This window comes from Anthonomus grandis, chromosome 7 (assembly GCF_022605725.1).
Source record: "Anthonomus grandis grandis chromosome 7, icAntGran1.3, whole genome shotgun sequence".
In the NCBI taxonomy this organism is placed as follows: domain Eukaryota; kingdom Metazoa; phylum Arthropoda; class Insecta; order Coleoptera; family Curculionidae; genus Anthonomus; species Anthonomus grandis.
This window is the reverse complement of record NC_065552.1, coordinates 11060035-11087115: the sequence shown is the minus strand read 5'-3', so window position 1 is coordinate 11087115 and position 27081 is coordinate 11060035. Positions and strand designations below refer to the sequence as shown.

General features: G+C 31.0%; 1 protein-coding gene across 1 annotated transcript; it reads left to right on the top strand.

Annotated features, from left to right (window-relative positions):
* Positions 1 to 395: 395 nt before the first annotated feature.
* Positions 396 to 17952, top strand: LOC126738431 (uncharacterized). The gene is made up of 6 exons (XM_050443770.1): positions 396 to 560; positions 1229 to 1347; positions 1403 to 1576; positions 2184 to 2406; positions 2484 to 2628; positions 17168 to 17952. The coding sequence occupies exons 1-6, from the start codon at positions 470 to 472 to the stop codon at positions 17346 to 17348; spliced, it is 933 nt and encodes a 310-aa protein (XP_050299727.1). The 5' UTR covers positions 396 to 469; the 3' UTR covers positions 17349 to 17952.
* The last annotated feature ends 9129 nt before the right edge of the window (positions 17953 to 27081 follow it).

Sequence of the window (27081 nt, the reverse complement as noted above, 5' to 3'; positions counted from 1 at the left end):
ACATGGCACCACCCAGCGGTGGAGTTTTAGTGGGTACAGGACGAAACAGAATCGACACTGAGTCCCACACGACTGGGGGCGGCGCCGCGTAACCAGTGTTCAAAAAAAATTTCTCCACCGACCCCAAAAAAAAAAAAAAATCCCAAATATAAGTTTTCCATATTGATATGCTTAAAATACGCTAAAATTAACCTTTATTGTGGGCACCTGATAGGTTCACTATTTAATCCAAAATATTAGCATTTTTTACTTGTGCTTATTCAAATCATTTATTAGGATACGCCATGGAAATGTCTAAATATACCACCTATCAATATATTATCACACAATAATGTATGAATAATGCATGAATCCTGTCATCACTTACCCATTAAGAAATCCAATTTATAATCTAAAAATAATAAATAATGTTGATAAAAAGTCACCAACATTTCAGAAAGATACAGTTTTAGCGGGATTTCGTTACGACATGAAGCACATTAAAGATTTGAGTGGTTTGTGTCGAGATGAATTGGTGCAGTTTATAAATTCATTTGATTATGTTTTTTTTGATATTGATGGTAAGTAGTTATATATGAAAATTGTAAATTACGCAAGATGTATAGAAATAAGTGTTATTTTAATTTTTATTTAGCTTGAGGCAAATATGATATAAAGTATATTAACCCGTGTATAAAGGGTTTATTTCAAATTAAATAAAATTCGATTCCACATGTTCGTATTTCTAATTAAAAATGTGTTATGTAGTACTAATTATAGGCATTTTTGCTGACCTTAATGTTGGGAATTAAGCGTTGGATACAAAATCAAGAAGCGTCATCATGTAGCGTATTATAGTACCAATAAGTGTTTATTATTATATATTATTATATATTATTATAGTACCAAAAAAGTAAACAGTACCAATAAGTACTGTTTACTTTTTTAGTGTCTAATAAACTAAAGTAAAGCGAAATATAATCGATATTGTCAGATTTTCGTTTTTACAAAATATCAGTATGCCATGAAATTTTTAAAAGTTTCACGAACAGATCTCCAACAGATACTTAATATTCTTATATTGGGAATCCTTAATAATTTATTAAGGGTTAACCCATGCTGTAATTCAAGATGTGATCAGTTTGGTTAATATTATAATTATTATTATTATTATTATTATTATTATTATTATTATTATTATTATTATTATTATTATTATTATTATTATTATTATTATTATTATTTTAAGGGGTTCTACTGTTAGCTACCACTCCCTTGGCAGGAGCTCGTGAATGTATCGAAGTTTTTAAAAAATTGAAAAAACAAATCGGATTTGTAACAAATAATACTATTAGTTCCTTTGAAGAGGTAAATATTACAATGTTCATTTATTTCTTGATCTCAGCCAGAACTATTATTTTAGACAAAATCCAAGCTAGCACCATTTGGAGCTACCTCTCATGAAATAGTGACGCCAGTGATGTCAGTTGTTGCTTATTTAAAGAAGATCCCTGACATCTCAGATATATTTTGCATAGGTGGACATGTGCTACGAGATACTTTACAACAAGCTGGATATAACATTGTAAATTTTGAGGTAATATTGAAAATATAATTTAAATTATTTTATAATTTGGCAGGAAAGCATACTGGGTCTCTAATATAAAAATATATTCTTAAAAACGTTGATTAATTAATTATACGTCTAAAAAAACTTTACGTTTTAAGTAATGAACCTCAGTTTAGACATTTTTATTTCTTCAATGTTTTAAAACTCTAACTTTTTATAAAAAGCACCACCGAGAACAAGAAAACTTTTAAGGAAGACTAATGTTAAAACAGATACGCTGGGGGTAATTTTTCAGTTGATATTTACGTTATTATAAGAGAAAACAAAGGCTAATCAGCCCCGTATCTGCATAGCTCTAAGCGTTGCTTGTACTTTGATAACGAGCTTTTAAGAGGGAATTTTCTTTACAAAGTAAAATTTTTGCAGATTGCATAAGCTGCGGGACTAAAAAACGCTTAACTGTTCTTCTAGTTTAATTATTATAATTTTAAAATGGGAAATGTAGGTAGTTTTACTTTTATTGTCTTGTCGGGAGCAGCGGACCGGTTTTAAAAGCAGATTATTTATTTTTCAATATTTTTTTTTAAATAATACTTTACATTTATAGGATTATTGATTTTTTTTTACAATGCAGGAAATTCCGCTCCAGGAGGACATGAGCTCTATACGGAAAATTTGTCTAGACTTCCTGGAAAATTCTAAAAATGTTGGTGCAATTGTGGTAGATCTGGATGTGAATTTTAGACTTATACAAGCAGAAGCAGCGATTTTGTTGCTAAACAGAAACCCTTCCATGCCTTTTATAGTTGCTGCTACTGATGATAGTGGACCTCTTACAGAAAATATTCAGTTTATTGGTAAATTAAAAAGCTCATAAATCTTATTATAGGGTCATTTTATACCCAAGAGTGTAATGTGTTTTTTTTTATTTAAGGAAATCAATTTTATGTTAATGCCATAGAAAGACTAGGCAAAAAAGAATGTACAATATTAGCTAAGCCAAGTATAGAATTGAAACACTATCTTGAAGAGAGATTCAAAATTCCTGATTTAAACAAAGTTTTGTTTATTGGAGATTCGTAAGTAAATATTGTTTTATTTATTATTTAAAAAAAAAATTAAAAAAAAATTATATAAAATTGTATTAAACTTGCATTTGTCAGAAAGGTTGTTCAAATCAAACTAGGTGGAACATCTACTTTTATATTTATCGATTTCTTACATGCTACGATCTACGTTTATACTCGACTTTAAATAAACGCAATAATATGAATCAAGCAATTATATATTATATTAAATACGTCATGTATTTTATTTGCTATTAATTTATGGCCAGAAATTAAAATGTATTATTATTTCTAGCTTCTTAAAATATTCTTTAAATGCTGAGAAAATATATTTTTTCAGGTACAAATCATTAAAATTCTTCTTCTTCTCCTTTCGCTGGCACATTCTAGGTTTAAATTTATTTAACCTTTTTTCTAAATATAGAATTTTTCATTTTTTTTAAATTTCATCTAGTAAACCATTAAAGCACTTTTACTGCCCAATATTCCGGCCCTGTTTCACACCTCTTTAGTCTCCAATAACTATTGTGAACTGCCTTTTGGGTTTTGAAAAAATTTAAATTCGCTTTAAAAAATTCAACATTTTTTAAAATATACTGTCCGGAGATTGTGAGTATTCTGAAGTCTTAGCTAAGTAGTAGCTAAAACGCTTGGCAACAATTCTCCTTGTAATCGAGGCCAACAAGTACCTTTACTGCTTTACGCAAAAGACCAAAGATTTATGTACTGTCTGTTGCTTGTCCCCAAGCTAGTATTTCGTAAGACAAATAGAAGTAAAATATGGAGAAATATGCTGTTTTCAAAGTTGTCTCAGATACATAGTTTAAGACGTTTCTCAGAAAAAAAAGATTTTTGCTGCGCTTTTTGCACACTTCAACTACATCTGATTTCCAAGGCAACTTTAAGTCCAAGTAAACATCCAGGCATCTCAAATCATGTTCCCTAATATTCCTATTTACGCAGTATAGGGTTCTCATTGAAAACTCAATCTGCTTTATTTTGCAAGTACTCAAAACGAATTTATTTCCTGCAAACCATTCTGCAGCTCACGCTTGTGCCACCATAATACTCTTAACTCCTTATTGGACTATATTAGATATACAGGACACAGCAGTGTCATCAGCAAAAAGTGCGTATCTACAATTTTTATCAAAATTTGGAAGATTATTTATGTGTAGTAAAAAAAGTATTGGACCCATTACTGAACCTTAAGAGATCCCAATGTTCAACACGCTTTCTGATGATGACACCTCTGAGACCCTAAAAATCTGCCTTCGGTTTTCTAAGTTAGAATTCAGAAGTTGAATGCTTGCGTGGTTGAAGTTACATTTGTTGCACACCATGGGGTAGCCATTTGACATACCAAAGTTTGGCGTAAATAAAATATTCATTATTTCTAGACATTTTCGCTAACTATTTGCTTACATATTTACCGATTTCATTTTTTTGGTACCGTTGAATAGAGAATTTTACGCTCCTTTCTATGATGTATCACACGATGGAGGTTTCCATTTGACATAATAAAGTGAGGTTAGCTGGAGGTGATTGACAGAACTTCAGTAAATGCATAATTAAACGTTCTCTGTATATTTAATTTGACGTGTTTTTTTTTTTTTTTTTTTTTTTTTTTTTTTGTAAGAAATGTATTAAATATGACCTTTTAAAATGAGAACCATCCCTCTGGAGTAGTGGATTTAAATTTGTTTTTGAGATTTTTTTCATTTAGAAGCGAAGTGATTGGAAAGAATAATGAATGTCCCTGAACCAATGTGGAATGGTATTAGGTTATTTTTTATTACACCTCTATGGGGTATTTATGATTTTCACATGGACTTATTAAGGTTCGTGGAAGGTCCGATCATTTTGCCTTTGGCATTGATTTTTGCATTTCTAAGAGTACTTTTATATTTTTTTTGTAATTTGTTACATCCATCATTGTATGCTGTTGCTTGTACTACTTATTTAGTTCTAATAAATAATTTAAGTGTTCATGCATTTGCTTTAGTTTATTATTAAACTACCTTAAATTTTGTGGTTGATCAGATCTACCACCATACCCTTTTTTGGGAATGACGATAAGCGTTTTGTAAAATATTGTTAAAAGCAGTATATTCCTAATTCATACTCTTACTTGTTTTGGTCACAAAATCCGATTCAATTTTAGATACCTCATTATAAACGTCAAACACACCTTTCTGTAATATTATATATATCAGTAAGAAAATTTCTGTTAAAATCCTAAGACTTTTCTTTGTACTATTCACAAAATTCAAAACTCCCTCCAGAGACTCTAAAAAGATGTCAAGAGGACAAAAGGGGCTATGACATAGCCAAATATCATTTAACTTAAAATCATTCAACCTATCGATGGCCTGGATAAATTATAAAAAATCACTAGCTTATTCAAATATCTTAAGATACACCCAAATAGGCAGATATACGAAAAAACTAATTAAGACCTGAAGGACGAGGTTTGTAATATCTCAAGACAATAATTGACAAATGCAGCATCATCGTTGAGCAAATTATAAAAAATGGGTATTTCAAGGTGATTTTCTGAGCTCTCTCCTCTTCTGCATCTTAATCCTTGAAAGTAAAGATAGGTAAGGGGTACATGGTTGGACCGCCAGGGAGACGTAAAGCAAAGTTAACTTATTTGCTATATTTAAATGATCTTAAACTCTATGCTTCTTTGGTTAAGGAGCTGCCATCTCTCCTGCATAAAGTGTCCTTATTTTCTGCAGCAGTTGGAATGGAACTAGGAAGAAATAAGTGCAATGTTTACCACTTAATCAAGCAAAAGCTGACGACGCAGCAGGGGATTTTCAGGATTTAGATAAAAGCATATTTAAACGCCTAAATGCTGGAAAGCGGTATAGGTTTTTGGTCTTTTGCAGAGTTGCATGCAGAACGTTCAGACTGTAAAGGATATACACATACACATACACATACACTCTTCACATATAAAAGAACTGAAATTCTATTCACTCAGCTAAAAATAAGGCAATTGATCCAAGTATGCTGACTATTCCGCTACTATCGTGTTTGTTTGGTCAAATCGACTGTCGATAAACTATATGAGCTCAAGTGTGAAACGCGGAATTCTGAACATTCCCTGAAACTTGCACGCAAGGTTCTTAGACTTTGTCTTGCAACATAAGGATCAGTTAATGCAGCTCATCAATATTAACGAGCCTGCAAGAGTTGCCGTATTTCGCTACGGAGCGGCAGGTATTTTTGGACTGCGAAATTTGACTTCACTGAAAATTCAGCAAGATGTAGTTAGTGTAAAAGCTAAAATAAGAAAGGCTGAAGTGAACAGATGTATGAAAGAACATGTAAATAAATTAATTAAATAATCGAGATAATAATCTCTCCGATGGACTTATGATGGCTTGTCAGGATACATGTCATGTATATCAGGATAAAATATTGACACCTCCTGTAGAAGCTGCTACTCCCAGCCTGAAATGATAATCCACATTACGAGTATCATCTTGCCGTACTTACGTTCAGTCGCTGTATATCAATTAACTTAAGGCTGATATGCGAAATTTTTTTTTACTGCGGTTTGCATAGGGTTTGGATAAACAGTCCGTTCTTTCATAAATTCCAAAGGAAATACAGTTTATCGCGCTAAATGATGTCGTGTCTATGTCGTTATTTCCCCAATTTCCAGCTTATGCAAGCCAAGAAGCCCGGAATAGAATGTCCTGCTAAACTCCAGCACCAAGTTGATTTTTCTTATCGAGTTCTTGGCACCAGTAGATGACAATATTAGTATCAAAAGGCCTGAAAACCATGACAAAAATCATTAGGAATAAAATTATGACGCAACCTAGCACACGACGTATTTCAAATCTTTCAGTATGAAAGAAAGGGCTGGAATAAAATATAGCTGATCTCAAAGCAAAGCGATATTGGAAGACTTATATAGTTAATAAAATACCTAAAGAACAAGAGACTTGTTGAAGTGATCAGGTTTAAATACTCAAAACATAAGAGGCAAAAGTCAGCAAATGCAAATCGCCAACATATTTTAGATACAATAAAACAGAAACTTAATGCATATGCTAGTAGAACCGATCGGAACTATGGAAGTTTTGGTAGCCTATTTATACCAAAGAATTGAAATAATAAGTAAGCTTCGTAGTTGCGAAAAATTCAATTTAGGCCTAAATATTCTATGCAATACCACAGAATAACATGAAGAGATATGGAAAAAGTAATTTCCAAAACAAGCAACAGGTAGGGATAATTTAGTAATTGTTAAAACGGCTAAAATCCACATATAATTACTTATATTGCTAAGTACTTTACCAATATAGTCCCTTGACTTTTGTAAAAAAGCTAGAAAGCTTTTTTAAGCTATATTATGTCTTCTGTCAGAAGATATAAAGAACTCAAATGACCCATCCAAATATCCTGTTTGTCTACCTGCAAGATTTTAACTTCTTGCATAAATTGTCTAATTTATGAGTACTTCGAAGTAAATACGTTTATTGCAGAAGAATAAAAAGGATGTATCAAAATGGTATAAGGATGCAATGAACAATTAGTAGTTGACTTGATTCTTAACCAAGCTTTAAAACACGACTACAACATTCATATGGCGTATAATGATTATAAAACAGCTTTTGAAGTCGTATTACACAGTTGGCTTTCTAAGATCATAAATCTTTAGAAAGTAAACCTACAAATATTACAAAACAGTGATCAAACCATTATGGTTCCTTCAACAAAAATAAATAGTAAAATATTTCAGGCAGATAGTCTCAGTGCTCCTTGGTTTGTCAGGTAAAAACAAACTTTTATACCCAGCGATTATCGCTGCATACAAAAATTATACCCTACTCAACCTTAACATAAAACAATTAGCACTTAGCATTAAAACAGATAAAAACATATCATTTTACTTATTTTCATATTGAATATGTAAACATATATACGTCAAACAAATGGCTAAGTCAGAGTGAATTATTCGATGAATCTGAGGGATACCTACTATCCATTCAAGAGCGTACACCTAACGCAAACTATCAAACATATTATATTCTCAATCTTCCAAATATCAAAGATGTGAAAAATAGAACATATAAAGTAAATGATTGCTAAAATCTGGCTTTGAACCAATATGCTAAAGAACATAATGACGGAAAAGTTTCTTTATTACAAATAAAATCCTTTATTAGTATTTGCACGTGAAACCCACAAAATAATATGGGATAGAGCGATCATCATAGAAGAAACAATCCCACACTGCAAGCCAGAGTAGAGAAGCCAGAGAAAAATAGAGTTCCAATTGTTCCAGAAATCCCAGTCTGTCTTCAACTGGAATTATATCAAAGGACCTCCATGATACTGTTAATCCATTACATGTACAGTCGGGAACCTATATAGAACTACAAAAGGCATGTATACTAAGGGCTTATCACATTGTCAGATCATTTCTAAATTAACACTCGAATTCCAATAAGTACCAATTACTCCATAACCAAGAACGGGTGCCCAAAAAAGACACAAAATTAATCCTTGTGTAAGCATTCTAACTCGATCAATAATCTAAATATAAAAAGATATTCCCCCAAGTGAAAAAAAAACTAAATTTAGATGATATGTAACTAGTTTTCAAAATTCTATTTAGTATAAGATTTATAGGCACAATAATAAAAAAATGCCATTTTTAATAAAAAATTTGAGTTACTATGGAGAAGATGCAAAGAACATTCCTGGGCCTAGAAGTTATCACTCATCCGACTAGACCAAAATCATATAAATCGAATGTAATAAACAGTCTTCATATAATTAGTTCAGGTAAAAACAAAGTATCAATTAAATCAAAGGAAAACAACACAAAGTCTCGGTCTCAAAAATTCTTTAATTTGTTAGAATGGTGACACGTGTTTCGCTCCTAAGAGCATCATCAGACCTAAAAAATAATGTAAACAAAACCAAATAATATTACAAAAAGACCTTAAAGTAAAACAAAAAAGTATACCTCAAGGAGGTTAAAAACACGCCCGACTGGGTCAAATATACACACACATTGAACGGTAAAATATAAGTTTAAAAAACTGACGTCACAAATATATAAAAAACAATAACATAGAACTTAAATACAAGAAAATAATAAAAAAGTAAAAAGGAACTATCGAGATTTGAACCTACAATCTTGCAGCAAGACTGTTACTGTTTGCTGCGTTGATTGTGGATCAAGGAAGAGATTAAACAACATTATAGGTCACTTAGTGTCGTTAACTCTAAACTGAAATACCTATATTTTACTTTGACTCCCAGGTTATCCTTTATAGAGTTTTCTTCTTTTGATTACAAGTGTAGAGATGACGTAGAAATATTTGGTAGAAATACTTGTAATAGACTAAGTATGAAACTGAAAATGTTGGTAACATGAAATAATCTTAGATCAGCGAAAAACTTGGAAGAACAGGAGGGGCCGGGTAAGAACTGCTTTTCTTTTCATAAACGCTTTCTTAACCTCACTAATGTATCTTTCACCAAAGAGGAAGAAAATATCCTTAACCTTAACTTAAAATTTTATTTTACCCAAAATATAAATAAAAATGTTAAAGAAATCCTAGCAGTGAAGGCTGAGAATATAATTCAATCTAACAATATACCTAATAAAAACATAGTTAGAGCCAGAATTATAAATTTTCTTAATTCAGAAGGATAAATAGAACACCGCATAACTTTAACAAAATACATTTAAATTCCCTTAAAAATAAAATTCAAACACACAATCTCTTAATAACTAAGGCCGACAAAGGCGCTTGTCTGGTAGTCATGAATAGGGCTGATTATGTGGATAAAGTTTCGGAATTTCTATTTGGCGATGATTTTGTTTCGATAAATAAAGATCCCACTCCTAGCTTTTTTAACAAAGTTAAGAGCTGTCTGGACCGTGGCCTCATAACTTTAGAATATTTCGAGTCCAATAAAGCCAGCCTATACTTTATGAACCCTAGAACTCCCTCACTGTACGGCTTACCAGAAATACATAACCTCTCCCAATAAAAAAGAGTACAATATAATACCATCTATTGCAATCAACAATAACTTCCCTCTATCTAGTTTCAAAAAACTATATTTTAAGTTTTTTAATAAGTACAAACTTTCATACCACATTGTACACCAAGAGGAAAGGGAACGTAATAATAAAAATTTTAGATGTTTAACTTACTTTGGAGGTATTTCCCAGGGGATGGCGCAACTCTTTAAACCTTTTAACATCTCAATCGCTTTTAAGACTTCTAATTCCGTAAAGCGAAATCTGGTTAAACCATTGGATAATCCAGATCCGCTTTCGAAATCGGGAGTTTATAGTTTGCATTGTGCCGATTGCCCTACGATTTATGTGGGACAGTCAACAAGGATACAAGAACATCTAGGTCTGGTGAACAAGTTTAAAGCCACCGATATTGTCGAGACTAAGTCAGCGTTTGCCAATCATTTATTGTCAACAGGTCATAATTTTTCCTACCCCAATAATGTGGCAGTTCATGACTGCCAGAAGGGCAAAAAGCTGGATCTTCTAGAGAAGCTAGAGATTACACGAGCGATGAAGAGTCCAGTTTTAACTTGCGTTAACGACAATTTTGAGCCGGGACTCATTTTTAATAATATCTTGTAGTCCCCTCCTTTCTTTCCAAGCTATCGCATGAACGCTGTGGCCTAGCGGTCAACGCAGCAAACAGTAACAGTCTTGCGCAAGGTTGTAGGTTCAAATCTCTGTAGTTCCTTTTTACTTTTTTATTATTTTCTTGTATTTAAGTTCTACGTTATTGTTTTTTATATATTTGTGACGTCAGTTTTTTATACTTATATTTTACCGTTCAGTGTGTGTGTATATCTGACCCAGTCGGGCGTGTTTTTAACCTTCTTGAGGTATACTTTTTTGTTTTACTTTAAGGTCTTTTTGTAATATTATTTGGTTTTGTTTACATTATTTTAGGTCTGATGATGCTCTTAGGAGCGAAACACGTGTCACCATTCTAACAAATTAAAGAATTTTTGAGACCGAGACTTTGTGTTGTTCTCCTTTAATTTATTTATATCAGGGTCTCTTTGAGAATATGGACGACTTCTTTCAAAGTATCAATTAATACAATTGTAGAACGTCCCATAGGAATTATAAACTGCAATACCTAGTTGAAGAAATGTATGTAATTAGAAAGGCCTTTCAGTTAAAGTAATAGAAGAATTTATGTTAAAGATTGATAATATCATAATAATACATATAAGTAATATACTAAATAGAAATAGTTCTGAATGTACACAATATAAATAATTTCTTTACATCAGCAAAGAATATGTAAGTTTCTTGGGCTTTAATAAAGGCAAAAAATACTTATGCTTAGTTGGTGTTGTAAATTACATTTTATTTAAGTTACATTTAGGAAAAGATCTATAAATACCTAGATAAAAAATCATTTAACTTCGTCACCATGTCTATTTAGGTGGTAAGTTATCGCTCCAACTTTTTCTAGGTCTGCCTGTACTTCTGCAACCTAAGGGTAATTTATTACGTGGTACTTATACGATTCTTGTGTCATCCGTCTGGTTGATGCGTTGGTTCCATTTATTTCTTGTACTCAGTAGCAATTGATTCACATTCTCCGTCTCGCACATTCTCCTAATTTCCTAACATTCTCGTTTTGCTCTCTATATAGCAATATTTCGGCAATGCAATCTGGAGTATTTTTATTTCGGTTTTCTTCAACATCCGCCTGCTTTTTGTTACTTCAGGTCGCGTTTCACCTGTTTAAGTCATTAGAGGTCTAACTGTATCCTTATTGATTTTGGACTGCTTGTATTCGGGACTAAGTTGTTATTCTAAGTTCCCCTATCCATACGTTTCCACGATGAGGTATTTAAATTCTATTTTTCGGTAGATGCTATTTTCATATGTAGGCAACTTGCAACTTAACGGGATTTTTGATATTGTTATGCATTTCGTTTTAGTTATAGATGTGTTTATATTAAGCGATTTTGCTTTTAGATTAAATACATGTGGTTGTTTTTGCGCGTCATCTTTGAAGAAGTGGACTTTACCTGACTCACTGTCTAATGCCTTTCTCGATTGGCTCAGTCTATTCTTTATATGCTCGGCTTATTCGATATTTATAAGGTTGTGAAAAAGTTGCCTATCATAAAGAAGATGTATGATATCTCTCAGTTGGAAGTAATCAAATGCCTTTTCAAGGTCTTTGAAACTTAATTATGTCGGTTTATTATATTGGATCGATTTTTCCATTATCTGTCTTATGACAAAAACAGGACCATGCTATACTAAGTCCCTGTTGGTCATGCAAGAGAGTAATTAAGATATTAATTTTGTTTATTATTAGTTTTTGGGTGGTGTTCGATAGATTTATGCTTCTGTAATATGATGGGATTTTCTTATTAGGTATTCATCCGGGATTTTATAAAAAAAAGAATCTTGTGAAACTAAAAAACAGAATCTTTTCTTGTTTTTTAGTTTTTTTAGGCAAATTTTTGATGGACCGCCACATTTCTTTGCGTCGATTGTAGAAATCAATTTTCATTCATTTTGAGAATTTTTCTGCAATTATTTTTTACTTGTGAGAACCATGGGGTTTTATTTAGTTTTTTGGAATAACTGTATTTAGTTTAAGTACTTAAAGCTTCTTTAGCAGCTTTCTTAGTATTTCTCTGTAATTTCTCCTTGATAGCATTTACATCTTCCCAATCTTGTATGGGATTTACGTTGATTTTATTCTAAGTCTTTTTTTGTATAGATATTTTGTGCTTTAGTTGTGTTTCTGTTCCTTTTTGAAACTAGTGTTAACTTGATTTTTTCCAAAAGTAAATTATGGTTAATTCATGCGTTCGGTGAATTTTAAATTCTAATATCCAATATTTATTTAGGATAAGCATGTAATCAATTCATAATGTCTGACCTCTGGTGTTCAAGAGTGTGTATTTGTATTAGTTTTTATGCCCTTAGAAAGTCTTGTTGACACTATTAGGTTAAAAAATATAAGGAAATTAGCTAAACCAATTATTGGTATCTAATTTATATCGTAAAAAGAAGTATTTTAAATACATTTACCAAATATTCTATAGAATGAAAAAAGTGCAATATCTACTTAAAATTTGCTAAAAAAGTCCTTTCAATTAAATTGATAGACGAACTAATCTTTGAGATTTATGGGATCATGGGAACTAGAGTAACAAACAAAATAGGAAAATTTTTGAAAATATATTACAGTTGTAAGAAATGTATTTTTTAAATCAACAACCAATATTAAATTTTTGAGCTTAAGAAAGATCAGTCACATATTAATCATAAGTAAATCCATAAATATTTGAGTAAGAACGCATAATTAAGACTCCATATTGAAATAAGCCGATGAATTAAAAACTTTGCAAATAAGGACCTGTAGTTTGGAAACTATAATATGCAGATAAAAAACATATGCTGGATCTCATTCTAAGCTATCTGATGTGAATAGACCCTACTCGTATAAATCTAATGTCATAAAAACCATTAGCATAAAATATGAACATCTTTATGCTCTTTTATATCGGTAACTTAACTAAAAATAAATACTAATTAAACCTCACTTGCAGATCGTTATTAAGAAATCTCATCAGAAAGGAATTTTAATTAAAAAACCGATATAACTAAGCTTTAAGATAAATAAGGGCAAATAATATACCGATTAGGAAAATTTCTGGATATACACAACATAAATATTTTCTTCTCTCTACACAGGAGGCAGCGGGGATATTTCTTTGATAAACATGCTTAGTGTTCCATGTTGCCAGTGATTACTCAATTTTAACAGAAGAAAATCAAGTAATATAATAAATTATTATAATTAACAGAAACTAAGTTAAACTATTCATTAGAAAGCAAAAGAAAGAGTGAAACTCGCTTAATAACCAAAACTATTTTATACTATATTTACACTAAACACTAATAATAATTAATGTTTTTAATTTGGATTCTTTAAATCACCAAAATTCCACACACAGTGGCAACGCTGTAGATTTTGCCCAGAAATATTCTCGCGATAAAGGTATTTGGGAACTGCGCTCATTGTTTACTTTTGGATGGTGCATATTTTCTACAGTATTAGTATTAAAATAATGTATTGAGTGGTTTCAGTGCGTTTTTTTAATTAATATTAAGACTAAAAACTCTCTTTTCTACATATATTAGAAAAAAAGAAATTTAAATCGTTCCTTTCACAGGCGAGTTAGATGTCAATAGTGAATAGATCATCCTTCTAGGTTATAACATTATAAAAGATGGCATATTTTTGAAGTATCTATTAAGTATTGGATGCCAAAATATTAATAAAAATGTGTAATTAAGTATATTATTATAATCTAGCAAATTTATTGCTTATTCGAACCCGAAATGCTGCAAAATTATTGTGTGCAAAAATGAAGGTAGTGTCTGGTCGATATCCAATTATCCATCAACCAAAATCGAGAACGCAGCATATGTCGTTTTCCGGCAACATATTTATAGTCGTCGTCCAATATTATTTAATTAATATAATGCCCGTATCTCCTGGAATTCCAAAGGAGTTTTAATATTTTTTCTCTAGATATTAACAATGGATAACTAAATCGGTTTATAATGGGTACAAACTGCGACAAACTAAGGTAATTAATTAAAAGCTTAAATTCTAAAGCATTTGAATTAAACTTTTTTCTGTAACATATAATAAAATATCCAAAAGGATTTGAGATGGTTGCAAACCTCTACAAACGAAGGTTGTTTGATTAAAAATTATTGAGTAAGATGTTATAAATGGTTATAACTGCCAAAGAATATGGATAAAACTTTTCCTTATAGCCGTTAGGACTTTAGGAGTTACATAGCTTTTCCAATTTTTTACATCTAACAATTCAATCATTTTTTACTAAAGAGCTTTTGTTTGTAGACGTCTGCAACAATCTCAAATGCGTATAGATATTTATTATAAAAATAATATTAATTCAAATCCTTTGGGAGCCTTAATCATTTCTTGAACATTCGACTTTTTAAGTATTTTTTACAAAAAAGGTTTAATTTGTAGAGGCTTATTATGACTATAAATCGATTTAGTTATTGATTGTTAATATCTAATTTTTTTGAATCATAAAATCTTATTTATAGTAAACAGTTTGGGTTCAGGCAAAACAGAAGATGCTGCGTTTTGTTGGTTCCGGGATATACTATCTAAAATGCAGCAAAATAAAAAATGCATCACAATCTATATGGATTTTGCTAAAGCATTCGACACGGTCTCTCACTCCTTACTATTCAGGAAACTGTATTGGGGTGAGAGGTCGTGTGTTAGATCTTTTTAAATCATATTTGGAAAATCGTATCCAAAAAGTGCGATGTACTGATACATTAAGTAGCGGAACGGTCATTACCACCGGAGTCTCTCAAGGCACAATGCTGGGACCAGTTTTATTTTTAGTTTATATTAATGAATTGGGACAATTGCTGAAGAATAATTCAATTATTTGCTTTGCCGATGACACTGCAGTGACATTTACAGACAACAATTGGGAAAATGTATTTTTGAAAGCTGAAGAAGGCCCTAGCATTTTACAAAAATGGATAAGTAGCAATAAAATAAGCCTAAACATTGTAAAAACTAAATTTATAGCATTTTTATTAACGGCTGCCGATCAACCAAAACAATCTGATATTAAAATTCATGCCACAACCTGTAATTTATTAACGACTCCTTGTACCTGTTCAAGTATACAGAAAACGAATAAAATTAAATATTTAGGCTTATATATCGATCAACATCTTCGCTGGACTTACAAATTTTACCAGCTTCGAAACATTCTAAATGGAAAAACAATCAAAATAGTTTATAATTCCCTTGTAGAGTCTATTTTAAGATACTGCTTACCAATTTGGGGTGATCTTCGCGAAACTGCATTGCAGATTTTAAAGCTGTGCCAAAACAAAATCTTAAAGATAATTCTATATAAAAATATCCAGTATCCTACAATTAATCTTTATTCTGAATTTAATGTTTTAAACCTAAGAGGATTATTTGTAAGTACAAGTCTTTATTTCTACAAAAAAATAAAACATATTTTCACTGAGCTTGATCATCATTATAGCACCCGTTCTAAAAGAAATAATGAAATAAAATCATATTTTTTTAACAAATCTCATTTGCAAAGAAATATATTATTTTTGCTTCCGAAAATTCTTATGATCTTACCGCAAAATTTAAAAACAGGAATTGAGGGAAGTCATAACCAAAAAAAATTAAATATTGAACTAACACAGTTTATTACACGAAATTATAATAGTTTTAAAAAGTTATTGATAAAGTAATTTAAGGTGCATTTGTTAATTATTTTTAATTATCAGTTTACGTAGTTGCCATTTGTCACAAAATATAATCCCCTGAGAGTCGACTCACTTGTTTTGCAATTTTGTTTGAATTTTTAATTTCCTCCTAGTTTCTGCTTGTGCCTCCTCCGCTCCTCTGCTCCTTATAGTAGAATAAAATTTTTTTTTACTTACAAAGGAAACAAAAACTTTTTTTTCCTTTTTATCAATGTGGGAAATAAAAAATTTTGAACACAGGCCTAATTTGTGGTAAAATTTTTCGTTTCATTCTAATGGATTCATTGTTTGAGATAATTTGATAAATAAGAATTACATTAATTTTTGTTAAAATATCTATAGTTAGTACTTTGAATTATATTATAACTTTTAAGTTGTATCTATAAATTGGATTGTGTATTTGTGAAAATTTCCGTAATATATTGTATTGTATCTCGACAAAAAAATATTAAAATTCCTTGGGAGTTTCAGGAGATACGGGCAATACATCGATTAAATAGCAGCGGGGCGTGGACTATAAAATAGGTTGCTGGCAAACGACATATGCTGCGTTTTAGATTTTGGTTGCTGGATATCGATCGGGCGCTAGCTTCACAGATTGAAAAAATATCTAGAAAAACAACACAAAGTGGCAACTTCGGATACGTACAGTGTAAACATAGAGTTATTCTACGTTGCCAAGTTGCTTTTTTTTCATTAACTTTTTTGTCAGGAATCTTTTTTTTTATTCTGAAAAATTTGTTGATTACTCTCAAAGTATATATTATTAGTCAGCAAGTAAACAAAACTTTGAAAAAGTACACTTTTTACCTGTTACAAAATAGAACACATTAAAAAAATATGTAGGATTAAGAAAATTATATATTGAATAAAAAATTGGAAAGTCAATTTGACATCATTACCTGAGAGATGGTAAACTCAAACAACCTAGCCTATGGTTTGCAGCTAGGCTTATTCTAGCCATTCAATGTTCTAAGGTTAGCACCTTTAATTACTATTTTCATATTTTGTTATATCGCTGAAACTAAAAAAAACTCTAGGATTTTATTTAAAAAACTCTTTTTTTGAAATCTAATAAACCATTGCCTGTTAAACTGCAATCAAATACTACATCTTTTACTTGAAGTGTCTTATTTAAATTATAAAAATCCAAATATTTAATTAAAATGTACTACAAATTTTTAGGCTTACATCAGATATTACATTTGCAAATCGAGCAGGATTTCAAAGTCTCCTCGTCTTGAGTGGACAAACAAAATTGGACGACCTAGTCAACTGGACTCATCAAGAAGAAAATAGACCAGATTATTATATTAAATGCTTAGACTCTTTTTATCAACTATTGTGCCAACTAGAATTATGCTAAATTTAAATCATAAATAATTATAAAATTGCGTGGCAGAATCCAAAATAAAGCCCTTGCCCGAACTAGCAAACATAAATATTTTATTTCTTAAAACTCTGGAAATCTTTTTCAAGTTTTATATTACATTTCATAACAAATTCTTCGAGACATTTTTATATCTCTTTATATTTCTCGGTCCACTTTAAAACAAAGTAAATATTTTTCATTTACAAAGCCTCGCAATAATATAAAAATAAACTCTTGAAAAGTATCGCGAAGAATCTGGAGTGTTCAGGTTGCTACGGGGCGCAGCTTAAATTTCATAAATATTGTAAGGACCTAAACGGAATTCTTTGTAATCGTATACAGCGGTATGATTTTCTCTTAAAGAATTTTCTTCTTAGGCGACGAAATTATGCCATTCGTTACCGAGATTTAACACTGCTGCTGCCCCCAAAGCTTGGTTTCTTATGTTACTGGGTGCAGCATGATGAAAACAAGATGCTGACGTTGTCACTTTTTTGCAGTCACATTGGATTTTACAGAGATTGTTTTTTTTAAACTAAATATTTACTTAGGAATATAAGCGTATTTTCTCATAATAAACTTGGTCTGTTTTTCTTTACATCTAATAAAACTTTTATTTAAAAAATGAAAATAGCACACAAGTCCATTTGGGTTGAGATTCTATGGTAAGTATTAGAAAAGCTAACATTGAACTAAATCTTTCAATACTATGGGTAGCATGCTTTAGAAAGACAGAAGATTGATTTTGAAAAATAAAGTTAAACAATTTAGTAAATTTAATTTAATCGGATAACTAATTGATTCTTGTGTCAAAATGTGTATTGTAGTGTAACGAATGCAATTCAACTCAACTCAAATTCAAAATAAATTTATTTATCAAGAAAATTACAGACATAATAATCAATCTACAATAAATAAACCATAATGATAAATAGGAGCATGATAATGAAACCATTAGCACAGGTGCAAGCTTGTGAAGCAAAGCCCTTTTTTTAAAAAAGAATAATAATTTTAAACAAAGCATAATTATAACTATTAACCTGGCCAACATAAGTATTTTTCTTAATACAAATTAATTTTTTGTTCTTTTTTTAGCAATAAAAGAAATACCAGAGGGAGGTAGGTAGACGCGCAAGGGGTGCAAAGGAAAACGTGGCATGTAACAAATGTTACTTCTAAAGAAATTTTAGAGAGAGGCGAGCGGATAACAAAGCCCTACAAAAAATGTATACAGCCATTTTCATGATTTTTAACACCTTAATTGAAAGAAAGAAAGAAAATGTGCTATATTACGTAAGACAAAACAAAATCTTGTGTACAAGCATCCTAAAAACTAAAAAATTCCAAATTCGCTTTAAATTTCAAATTTCAAACAAACATAACATCTAAAACATTTTACCATAAAATTTACACACATTACCAAAATTAGTTATAACAAAACAGATTGAAAAAATAAAAAAAGCATCTTTTTGATAAATTTGATTAAAAAATAAGTGAAGCTGTCGATAAAACAGAATTTAGAGGAAGTAAATTAAAATATTTAATAGGAAACAAAACTAGAACACTAAAATGATGTCAGAGCACAGGTCAAAAGGTATCATTAAAAAAGTCGTCAAGGCTATAATATGCCCTGGATAATAAAAGTAATTTTAATTTCTTTTGGAATTTCTTAACTTCTAAAATTTGTCTGACACATAGAGGAACATGGTTGTAAATTTTTTTGCTAAGGTATATAAGTGAGTTCTTGGTGAGGGAGGATGTGGGGATTGGTAAGGGAAAATCGTTAACCTGGCGAGTCATATGACCAGTGTTAGAGGGAGGTTTAGGACATTTATGAATAAGAGTGACTGTTTCAAAGATAAAAAGAGAAAAAAGAGTTAGGATTTTTTGAGATATAAAGAGAGGTTTACAAGAATCTCTTAACCCAGCGGAACATAGGTATCTTACTGCCTTTTTTTGAATCACAAAAATTATGTTTAATAATCCCTTGTTGCTTAAACTCCAAAAAGGCAAGCCATAAATAACGAAGATGGGACTTAATAAGAGAAAAGTACACTGAACGTGCAACTACCCCTCCCAGCTTATGCCCCGCCATTCTTACTGCAAAGCATCCAGAGGATAATTTTGATGAAAGATTAAGGATATGATCTTCGAAGCGAAGGCGACCATCAATGGTAATACCAAGGAACTTATGGCTTTCTTTGTATTGCAAGGAGGGGTTTTTACTAAACATAAGGCCCTGAACGTCACACTTAAATCCCATAATAAAGGTTTTTCTCAATCACTCAAATCTCCACCCATACAAAAAGGGAAAACCACTGCCTCTTTCAAACATGCTGGAAAGATGCTATTATGAAAGGAATTGTTTATGGCAGAAGCTAAGACATTCAATGCTGAGTCAGGCAAAAAGGGTATTAATTTTGATCATATTCCATCAGCTCCAGCTGATTTATCGTTTTTTAAGCTTTTAATTGCATCTTCAACGTCAGTAAGGCTAACAGGATAAAAGAAAACAGAATTTTGAACTGACACTTGTTGAATATAATGCAAAGGATCAATATTAGTATTCACATCCTTGAGCAATAAATGAGGAATATTACAGTAATAATCATTTAAACTATTTGGTCTTACTTCTGGTTCTGAAACTTTCTTGTGAGAATGCCTGAAGTCATTTATAATTGACCAACATTCTCTCTCCCTTTTTGAGGACACATTCAAGCGGTCACTATAATATTTAACCTTTGCTGCTTTTATTGTCTTTCTGTATAGACTACGATATATCTGATGATAAAGAATGTTTGCGTTAGTTGTATACTTGCACAACTTAACCATAAAACGGAGGTTTTTAGCTGAACTTCTGAGGCCTGCTGTGAGCCATGGTTTTCTATTTTTTATTTTAAGCCTCTTTTTAGGAAAACACTGATTGATCTTGTCACATAGCACATGAAATAACAAAGTAAACGGGTCAGGAGCCAGAAGAAAAAGCATTGAAATTTGCTCTGCTGAAAATTCTTCCTATATAATGAGATGAAGGAAATACAGTGTTGCATGGAATCCTAGCGAGAACGGCTTCATGGTCAGAAATACCAGATGAGAGTTCTCTACATGACACATCATTTAAATTTGTACACAAATAATCAATAGTAGTTGCAGATGAGGATGTTATACGTGTGGGCGAAAGAACATGTATCTTTAAGTCAAAAGATTCCAATATACTTAAAAGGGATGTATGATATGATAGCAAGCTTACATCAGTGAAGTTAATATTAGTCACCAGCCAATATAACTATGGAGTGTAGCGACAATTGGGATAATAGAGAATCAAGTTTGTCCAGGAACACACCAGTATCTCCTGTGGGTGGTCTATAAACACAAAGAACATATAAATTAAATCGCTTACAAAAACAAAGGGAGAATTCAAAAACCTTCTCCAACAGAAAGCTATCATACTTATTAATTCTACAGAAAAAAGCTTTAATTGTTTGTTTAACTAAAATAGTTGTTCCTCTAGTATGAGTGTTGTCGAAAAAAAATTGATATAGGAATATAATCAGATATTAAGAAACATTCGTTAGGCTTTAACCAGTGCTCAGTTAGTAATACAATATCAGGAAAATCACATGAATCATGTAAAAGATGAAGCTCGTCTATTTTATTTCTTAGAAACTATATATTTAAAATAAAACTACTGAAACTTTTCGCATGCTTATTTTCAATGTTATTTATAGAATGTGAGTGGGCTTCATCTTCTGTCTATTTATCTATAAAAAAGAATTCCTATCACAGTCAGTGTCTAGAAGTCCAGGTTGATTACTTGGTTTTATTGTGGACACATTTTTTGATAAAATTCTACTTTTGAAATGTTTTAAAATATGGGTATACAGTAATGATGCCAAATCTGATTCAAAGTTGCTGGCATGATTAGACTCTAAAATTCTATTTAGATTAATATTATTTGCGTGAAATATTTTATAGAGAGCCTTATTGCTATTATAAATTACATTATCGTTTGGATACATGTAAGGGCTTGTCATCACTGAACTATTGCTATGTAAATGTATAAAATTTTTTAAAAATATCGAATGATGAGCAAATACCATTTAACATTAAAATTAACATATCATTTTCTGTAAATTCCTTAACCATAGATGATGCAGTATAAATCAGTTCATTGTTTGTACTTCCTGGCTTCAGGAAACATTGGAGTTTATAGTTAGCTTCAAACTTCAGACGCAATTTCCTCAGGAACACTCTACTATAATTTTCACCCACAAACAGAAGCTTAGGTCGATTATCAACAGGTGAATTTGGCCTACATGGTAACTGTGTTGGAGAATTTATATTAACAAATTTAGATAAGTTTTGCTGTTTCTTTAATGCACAAATATCGGAATAGCAAGTATCTTTTTCAACTTCCAACACCTTTATAGACTGGATCATATTCTTATTCATCTTAGTTAAATCATTAACTGCCTTTTGTAACATATTTATTTGCATCGTATAGGTTGCAGATTCATTTTCTAATGTTTTTATTTTTACAATTAAATTTTTATTTAAGGTATTTAACTCATTGACTTCTATGTTGAAATTTATTTTTTCCTCTTCACATACTTTTATTAGTGACAGTAACTCACATTCTTTAGTTTTTAAATTTGTTAATTCAATTTTAAGTTTATCATTAAGTTTGTGTAGATTATCTAGGGAGGAGGAAAACTTCTTTTCGGCCTCTGATACTTCATCTTCAAACACCAAACTGTTTCTTCTCATTCTTTCTATATTGTATTTATTTCAAATTAAATTAAGCATTCCATTACTGTTTTCCAAGGAGATAATTTTAAATATATTTTTTAAATACTCCTACTGAAAATTGTTTAACATCTTCAAGCAATTTCTTCTAAAGTTGAGAAGCTACAAAAATAAAAGATTTTTAAAAATTTGTGTTTCTACGCTGTGGGACTCTAAATTAATTTATAAATCTAGTGTTATACATATGAAGATGATTTCTAAAATTTTTTGCTAAATATAGAGACTCTCCAGTTTTTAAAATATTATAAATAAAAGTGTACAAATGGCATTTTCTATGATTTTTCATATTCAAAATAAAATTGTTATTTAAATAGGGAGTAATATGATTCCTAAGTCGTATTTTGAATGCAAAACGCATACAGCAGTTTTGGAGTTTTTGTATAGAGTAAGCGTGAAATTACATAAATAATATTTAATATTAGATGGTAAATAGTTTTTTAGACCATATAGTTTTTTTAGGCGTATATGCATTTTTAAGTTTATTTTTGTTATGAGTTTGAAATGTAATATCACTGTCAAAATACGCGCCCAGATTTTTGACCTCATTCACTGGTAGCTGAACATTCCGAATCTGTGCATTAAAATTGGAAGAAACCTTAAAAGCACTTTTGCCACAACCCAGTATTATTGTATAAGATTTAGAAGCATTTAGTTTTAAGTTGGATCCTGTCTAACTAAGTCCTGATTAAACTGAAATTGAGCTATAGGAAGATTTTGGCGTGAAAACGAAAGATATAGTTGGGAATCATCTGCATATTGCTGTAATATTAACTGTTTTACACAAGATATCATGTCAGCAACATATAAAGAAAAGAGCAATCGGCCCAAAATGGCCGTAGATACAATGTGGTAACTTGATTTTTCAGTGCAAAATTTCTTATTAAGAACTACGCAATAGTTCTGCCAGCTAATTAAGACCTAAAAAAATTTACTGCATTACTAGAAAATCCAAAATAATAAAGTTTTACTAATAGTATTTCGTGACTATTAGTATCGAAAGCTCCAAAAAAATCTAACAACGCAAGACATGTTAATTTTTTTATTTTAATTTTTTCTGATTTCATTAAGAAGATTAACCAAACTGGTAGAAGTACTAAAGTTCTTTCTAAAACCTGCCTGGCATTCAGGAATTATAAAATGTGATATAATATATGCTTAAATTTGTTGGTGAATAAATTATTCCAATATTTTGGATACTAAGAGCAATATACTTATAGGCCTGAGGTCTTTGAATTTCTTCGGATTACTGATATTTGCTAAAGGTTTTATAATTGCCTTTTTCCAGATTGTAATATAAAAATTTTGTAAAATGCAACAGCTTATAATTATAAGTAATGGCCTTAAACAAAAAGGCATACAGAGATATAAATCTTTTAAAGAAAAAGTGTCTTTACCAATTGCATTAGAGTTAATGGTTTTTGCAATTTTAAGTAAAGTTGACTGATCTATTAAGTTTTGTCAGGATTTTTAGATCCTTAAAATTTTTTGCAAAATTAATTAGTTCTGTTTTAATACAAGAAGTGGGTAATCTCGACAGTTTTGAAATTTCCTCAAAAACGCCACTATCTCAGCGATCAGTTTGTTTTACTAATTGCTCAAAATTTCGCGGATCAAAAAAGTAAAAAGAATCATAATTGGTTTTGTGCTTTTTAAATCTGTTTTCTAAGCTTTGTGTTACCTGATTTATTATTGCTTTATATGTCTCAATTTCAAAAGCTTTGTAAGGATCCAGCTCAGTAATTTTGAAAATTTTGTCGGAGGTATCTTCTCCAAGTATTTTTTTACTTTTCTTGTTCTATGTACCGGAAAGTTCTCTTTAATAAGTATATCCTTTTCTATAATACATGGTTTCTTATTTATTAAGTCAATAAAGTTCTTAATGCTATCCTCCGTGTTATCATACATTTTTTTGAAATTTGTAATCATTTTTTCTATTTCGGATTTTGCATTCATTATTATTTTAAAAGCAACCTGAAAATTTAGTCCTGCGGTTTGTAAATAATTTGATGCTGTAACAAAATGCACATAAAATATAAACAAAGAGGATCAGCTTCCGACTATCGGGAGTTTTGTGGGTTGAGGCAGCTATGCAAGGATCTGAAACAAGAATGCTACACACAATACATTTATTGCACTGAATTGGCTCTAACATATAGAAATTTTCATGACTTGTTAATCATAAAAGGAAAAATAGCTCTTTATAAATACACTAAGATATTTAGACAAGAAAAGTTCTGCTAAAGAGGATATTGTTAACATGTTTGCTGATTATTTTTCTACAATACAGTCACATCATATTGTTCACGTCCCCACTTATGAATTGTCCGCATCCGATACCAATATTTCTCAATAACAAGGGTCCTAGACTAGACGGAGTGCCTATCTTCTTCCTAAAAAAATGTACCTATTCTCCAGACCCTTGTAAAACATCTTCATCATCTGCCCCTTTAAAATGAAGTGTTCCCGGACTACTGCAAAGAGAATTTCCTAAAACCTTGAACCTCTATTAATAAAGTTTGGCTTTAGGCCACGCAAATCTACCAAGCTAAATCTCCTTTCTTAAGTGACCTTTTTATTAGATGCCTTAAGAAGAATCAACAAGTGGATACAATATACACAGATTTTTCCAAGGCTTTCGACAGGGTTCTCTATAAAATAACATTTTGTTGCATAAACTAAAAATAATTGGGATCGATGATCCTTATTGCAGTGGTTTAAAATCTACTAATGATTGTGGACTAATTCTTCAAATTAGTACTTTTCTTTCTTAAGCTATTTAGGTTCCATCTAGACTGCCTCAAAGCTCTTATCTCAAGCCACTTCTTTTCAATATTTTAATTATTGACATAGAATATTGCTTCACTATCTGCCTATTTTTGTTGTTTGCCGATGATCTGAAATTGAGCTGTATAATCAAATCCTCTGATGATTATAATACATTACAATATGATTTTAATAACTTAGTAGTTTGATGCGAAAATAATCTCACGAACGGGCGGTCGCTATTTCCTTGAGGAACGCCTCTGTTTAAAGATTCAAGTGCAACTTTCAATACAAGCCTACAGTTTTCTCATCACTAGCACCTAAGTGATAAAAAAACTGTTCAATTAGGGCTTTCCGAATGCTTGGTTTTATTGGGAGGTGTACCTAAGTACTACCGATTCAAAAACGATTTACTGTGCTCTGGTTTGTTATCATAGTTATGTTTAGGATTTGTTTACCATGCTTCATTGTATTTTTTGCTCCCTAATTAAATCTTTCGTATATAAGGCTACTATTCTATTAGAGATTAAATATACAACAAAGTACCTGCAAATTTAAAACGATATACGTTAAAGTTTATCCTAACCCATTATTCTTCAAAGAACAGTTTCATTTGCTATATGTGTATTTGCCGTAAAGGGAATAATAGGACCAAAATCTGAACTGCGACAATATGTTTCAGGCGAAATAAAAATCATAATACGACACTTTATTATACTTTATTATAAGGCCTTAACCGTCATATAAATATTTTGTTGAATGGCATTTTATCCAATCCCGAGCATACTTTTAATGGGTTTGTATCCATTAAAATGGAAAATATATTGAGGGGACATAAATAATGACATGATGGCTTCTCTCTCGAGTTACGACCCGTTGGTAGTAAAACGATAATACCGGAGAATCTAGGAACTTAACGCCTGTAATAATAATTAAACTTTATTAAAGTGTAGATAAAATTAATTAAACTTTATTATAAATGACACATTATTCGTTAATAATTTACTTTGCAAAGGTCAGTCCATACAATAAATTTTGTATTAAACGGTTTAATTTCTCAGTTTATTAAAATTACATTTAACTAAGAAAGGGTTTAAATAATCAATAAATCATAATAAGGAATAATTTTACAAAATCGATTATTTACTCTACACAAAAATTTATATTAACATGTTTTATTCAAGGGTTTTCAAATTTTAGGAAATCTCTATATCGATAATTCCTTAGTTATCACACTTCTTACCCAGATGTCATTAATTCTATAATAATAGCTATACTAAAATAGCAGATATAAATACCACAGATTTACAGAATAGTAGTATTCTGTATTACTATGATTGGCTACGACATTCTCTTGGGTCATATAGTAGTTTATTTAGGCCAAGTGGCATGACAAGTGATTTTTTTTATTTTTTTATTCTGTTTTTCAAAAACATAGAATAATAATAGATAATACCACTGGATAGGTGTCCCAAGTTATAAAATTGTATATCCGCTCAAGATCCTTATCTTTATGTTACGTATATTGCGTAGATAGTATTTAGTTGTTTTGTAAATATTCAATAAATAGTAAGTATAACTATGGTCTTCTGTCGTTTGCAGTGATAACACAAAATGCATGCATGCAAGAGCACAAAATGTAATAACAAGAAAAAGATTAGAAGAATATTTAGAATATCTGCTAATGGGTCTACCAATAGAAGTGATAGAAGTTTAGTGGGCCATGTACACAAAATGGTATGTGTCAAAACGCGGATCAAGCGTCAGTTGTGTTAAGTATACTTTGACATTTCATCATGAATCATTTAAGTCAAGAACAACGTATAGCTATCGTGAAAAGGTATTACGAAAATGCGCAATCGGTTAGAGCCTGTTATCGTGCTCTTAAAGAAGATTTTGGCCATCGTGGACGGCCTTCTGAGCTTGCAATAAGGCGCACAAATAATAAGTTTGAACGGGAGTACACTCTTCTGGATAATAAGCCACCAACGCGACAAAAAATTGCAAGGACCGCTGAAAATATCGCCGCTGCAAGAGAAAGTGTTGACGCGAATAACAATGTGTCTGTTTTGCGCCGTTCTCAGCAATTAGGCATTTCACCAATGTCTCTGTGGCGCCTTTTGAAGAAAGACTTAGGCCTACATCCATATAAGATGGT

Bases quoted from the DNA above. Each gene is read 5' to 3' on its own strand.
- LOC126738431 (XM_050443770.1), top strand. From the start codon at position 470: ATGAAGCACATTAAAGATTTGAGTGGTTTGTGTCGAGATGAATTGGTG. The intron at 1,577-2,183 runs GTAATATTGAAA...TTTACAATGCAG, and splicing joins ATAACATTGTAAATTTTGAG to GAAATTCCGCTCCAGGAGGA. The intron at 2,407-2,483 runs GTAAATTAAAAA...TTTTTATTTAAG, and splicing joins AGAAAATATTCAGTTTATTG to GAAATCAATTTTATGTTAAT.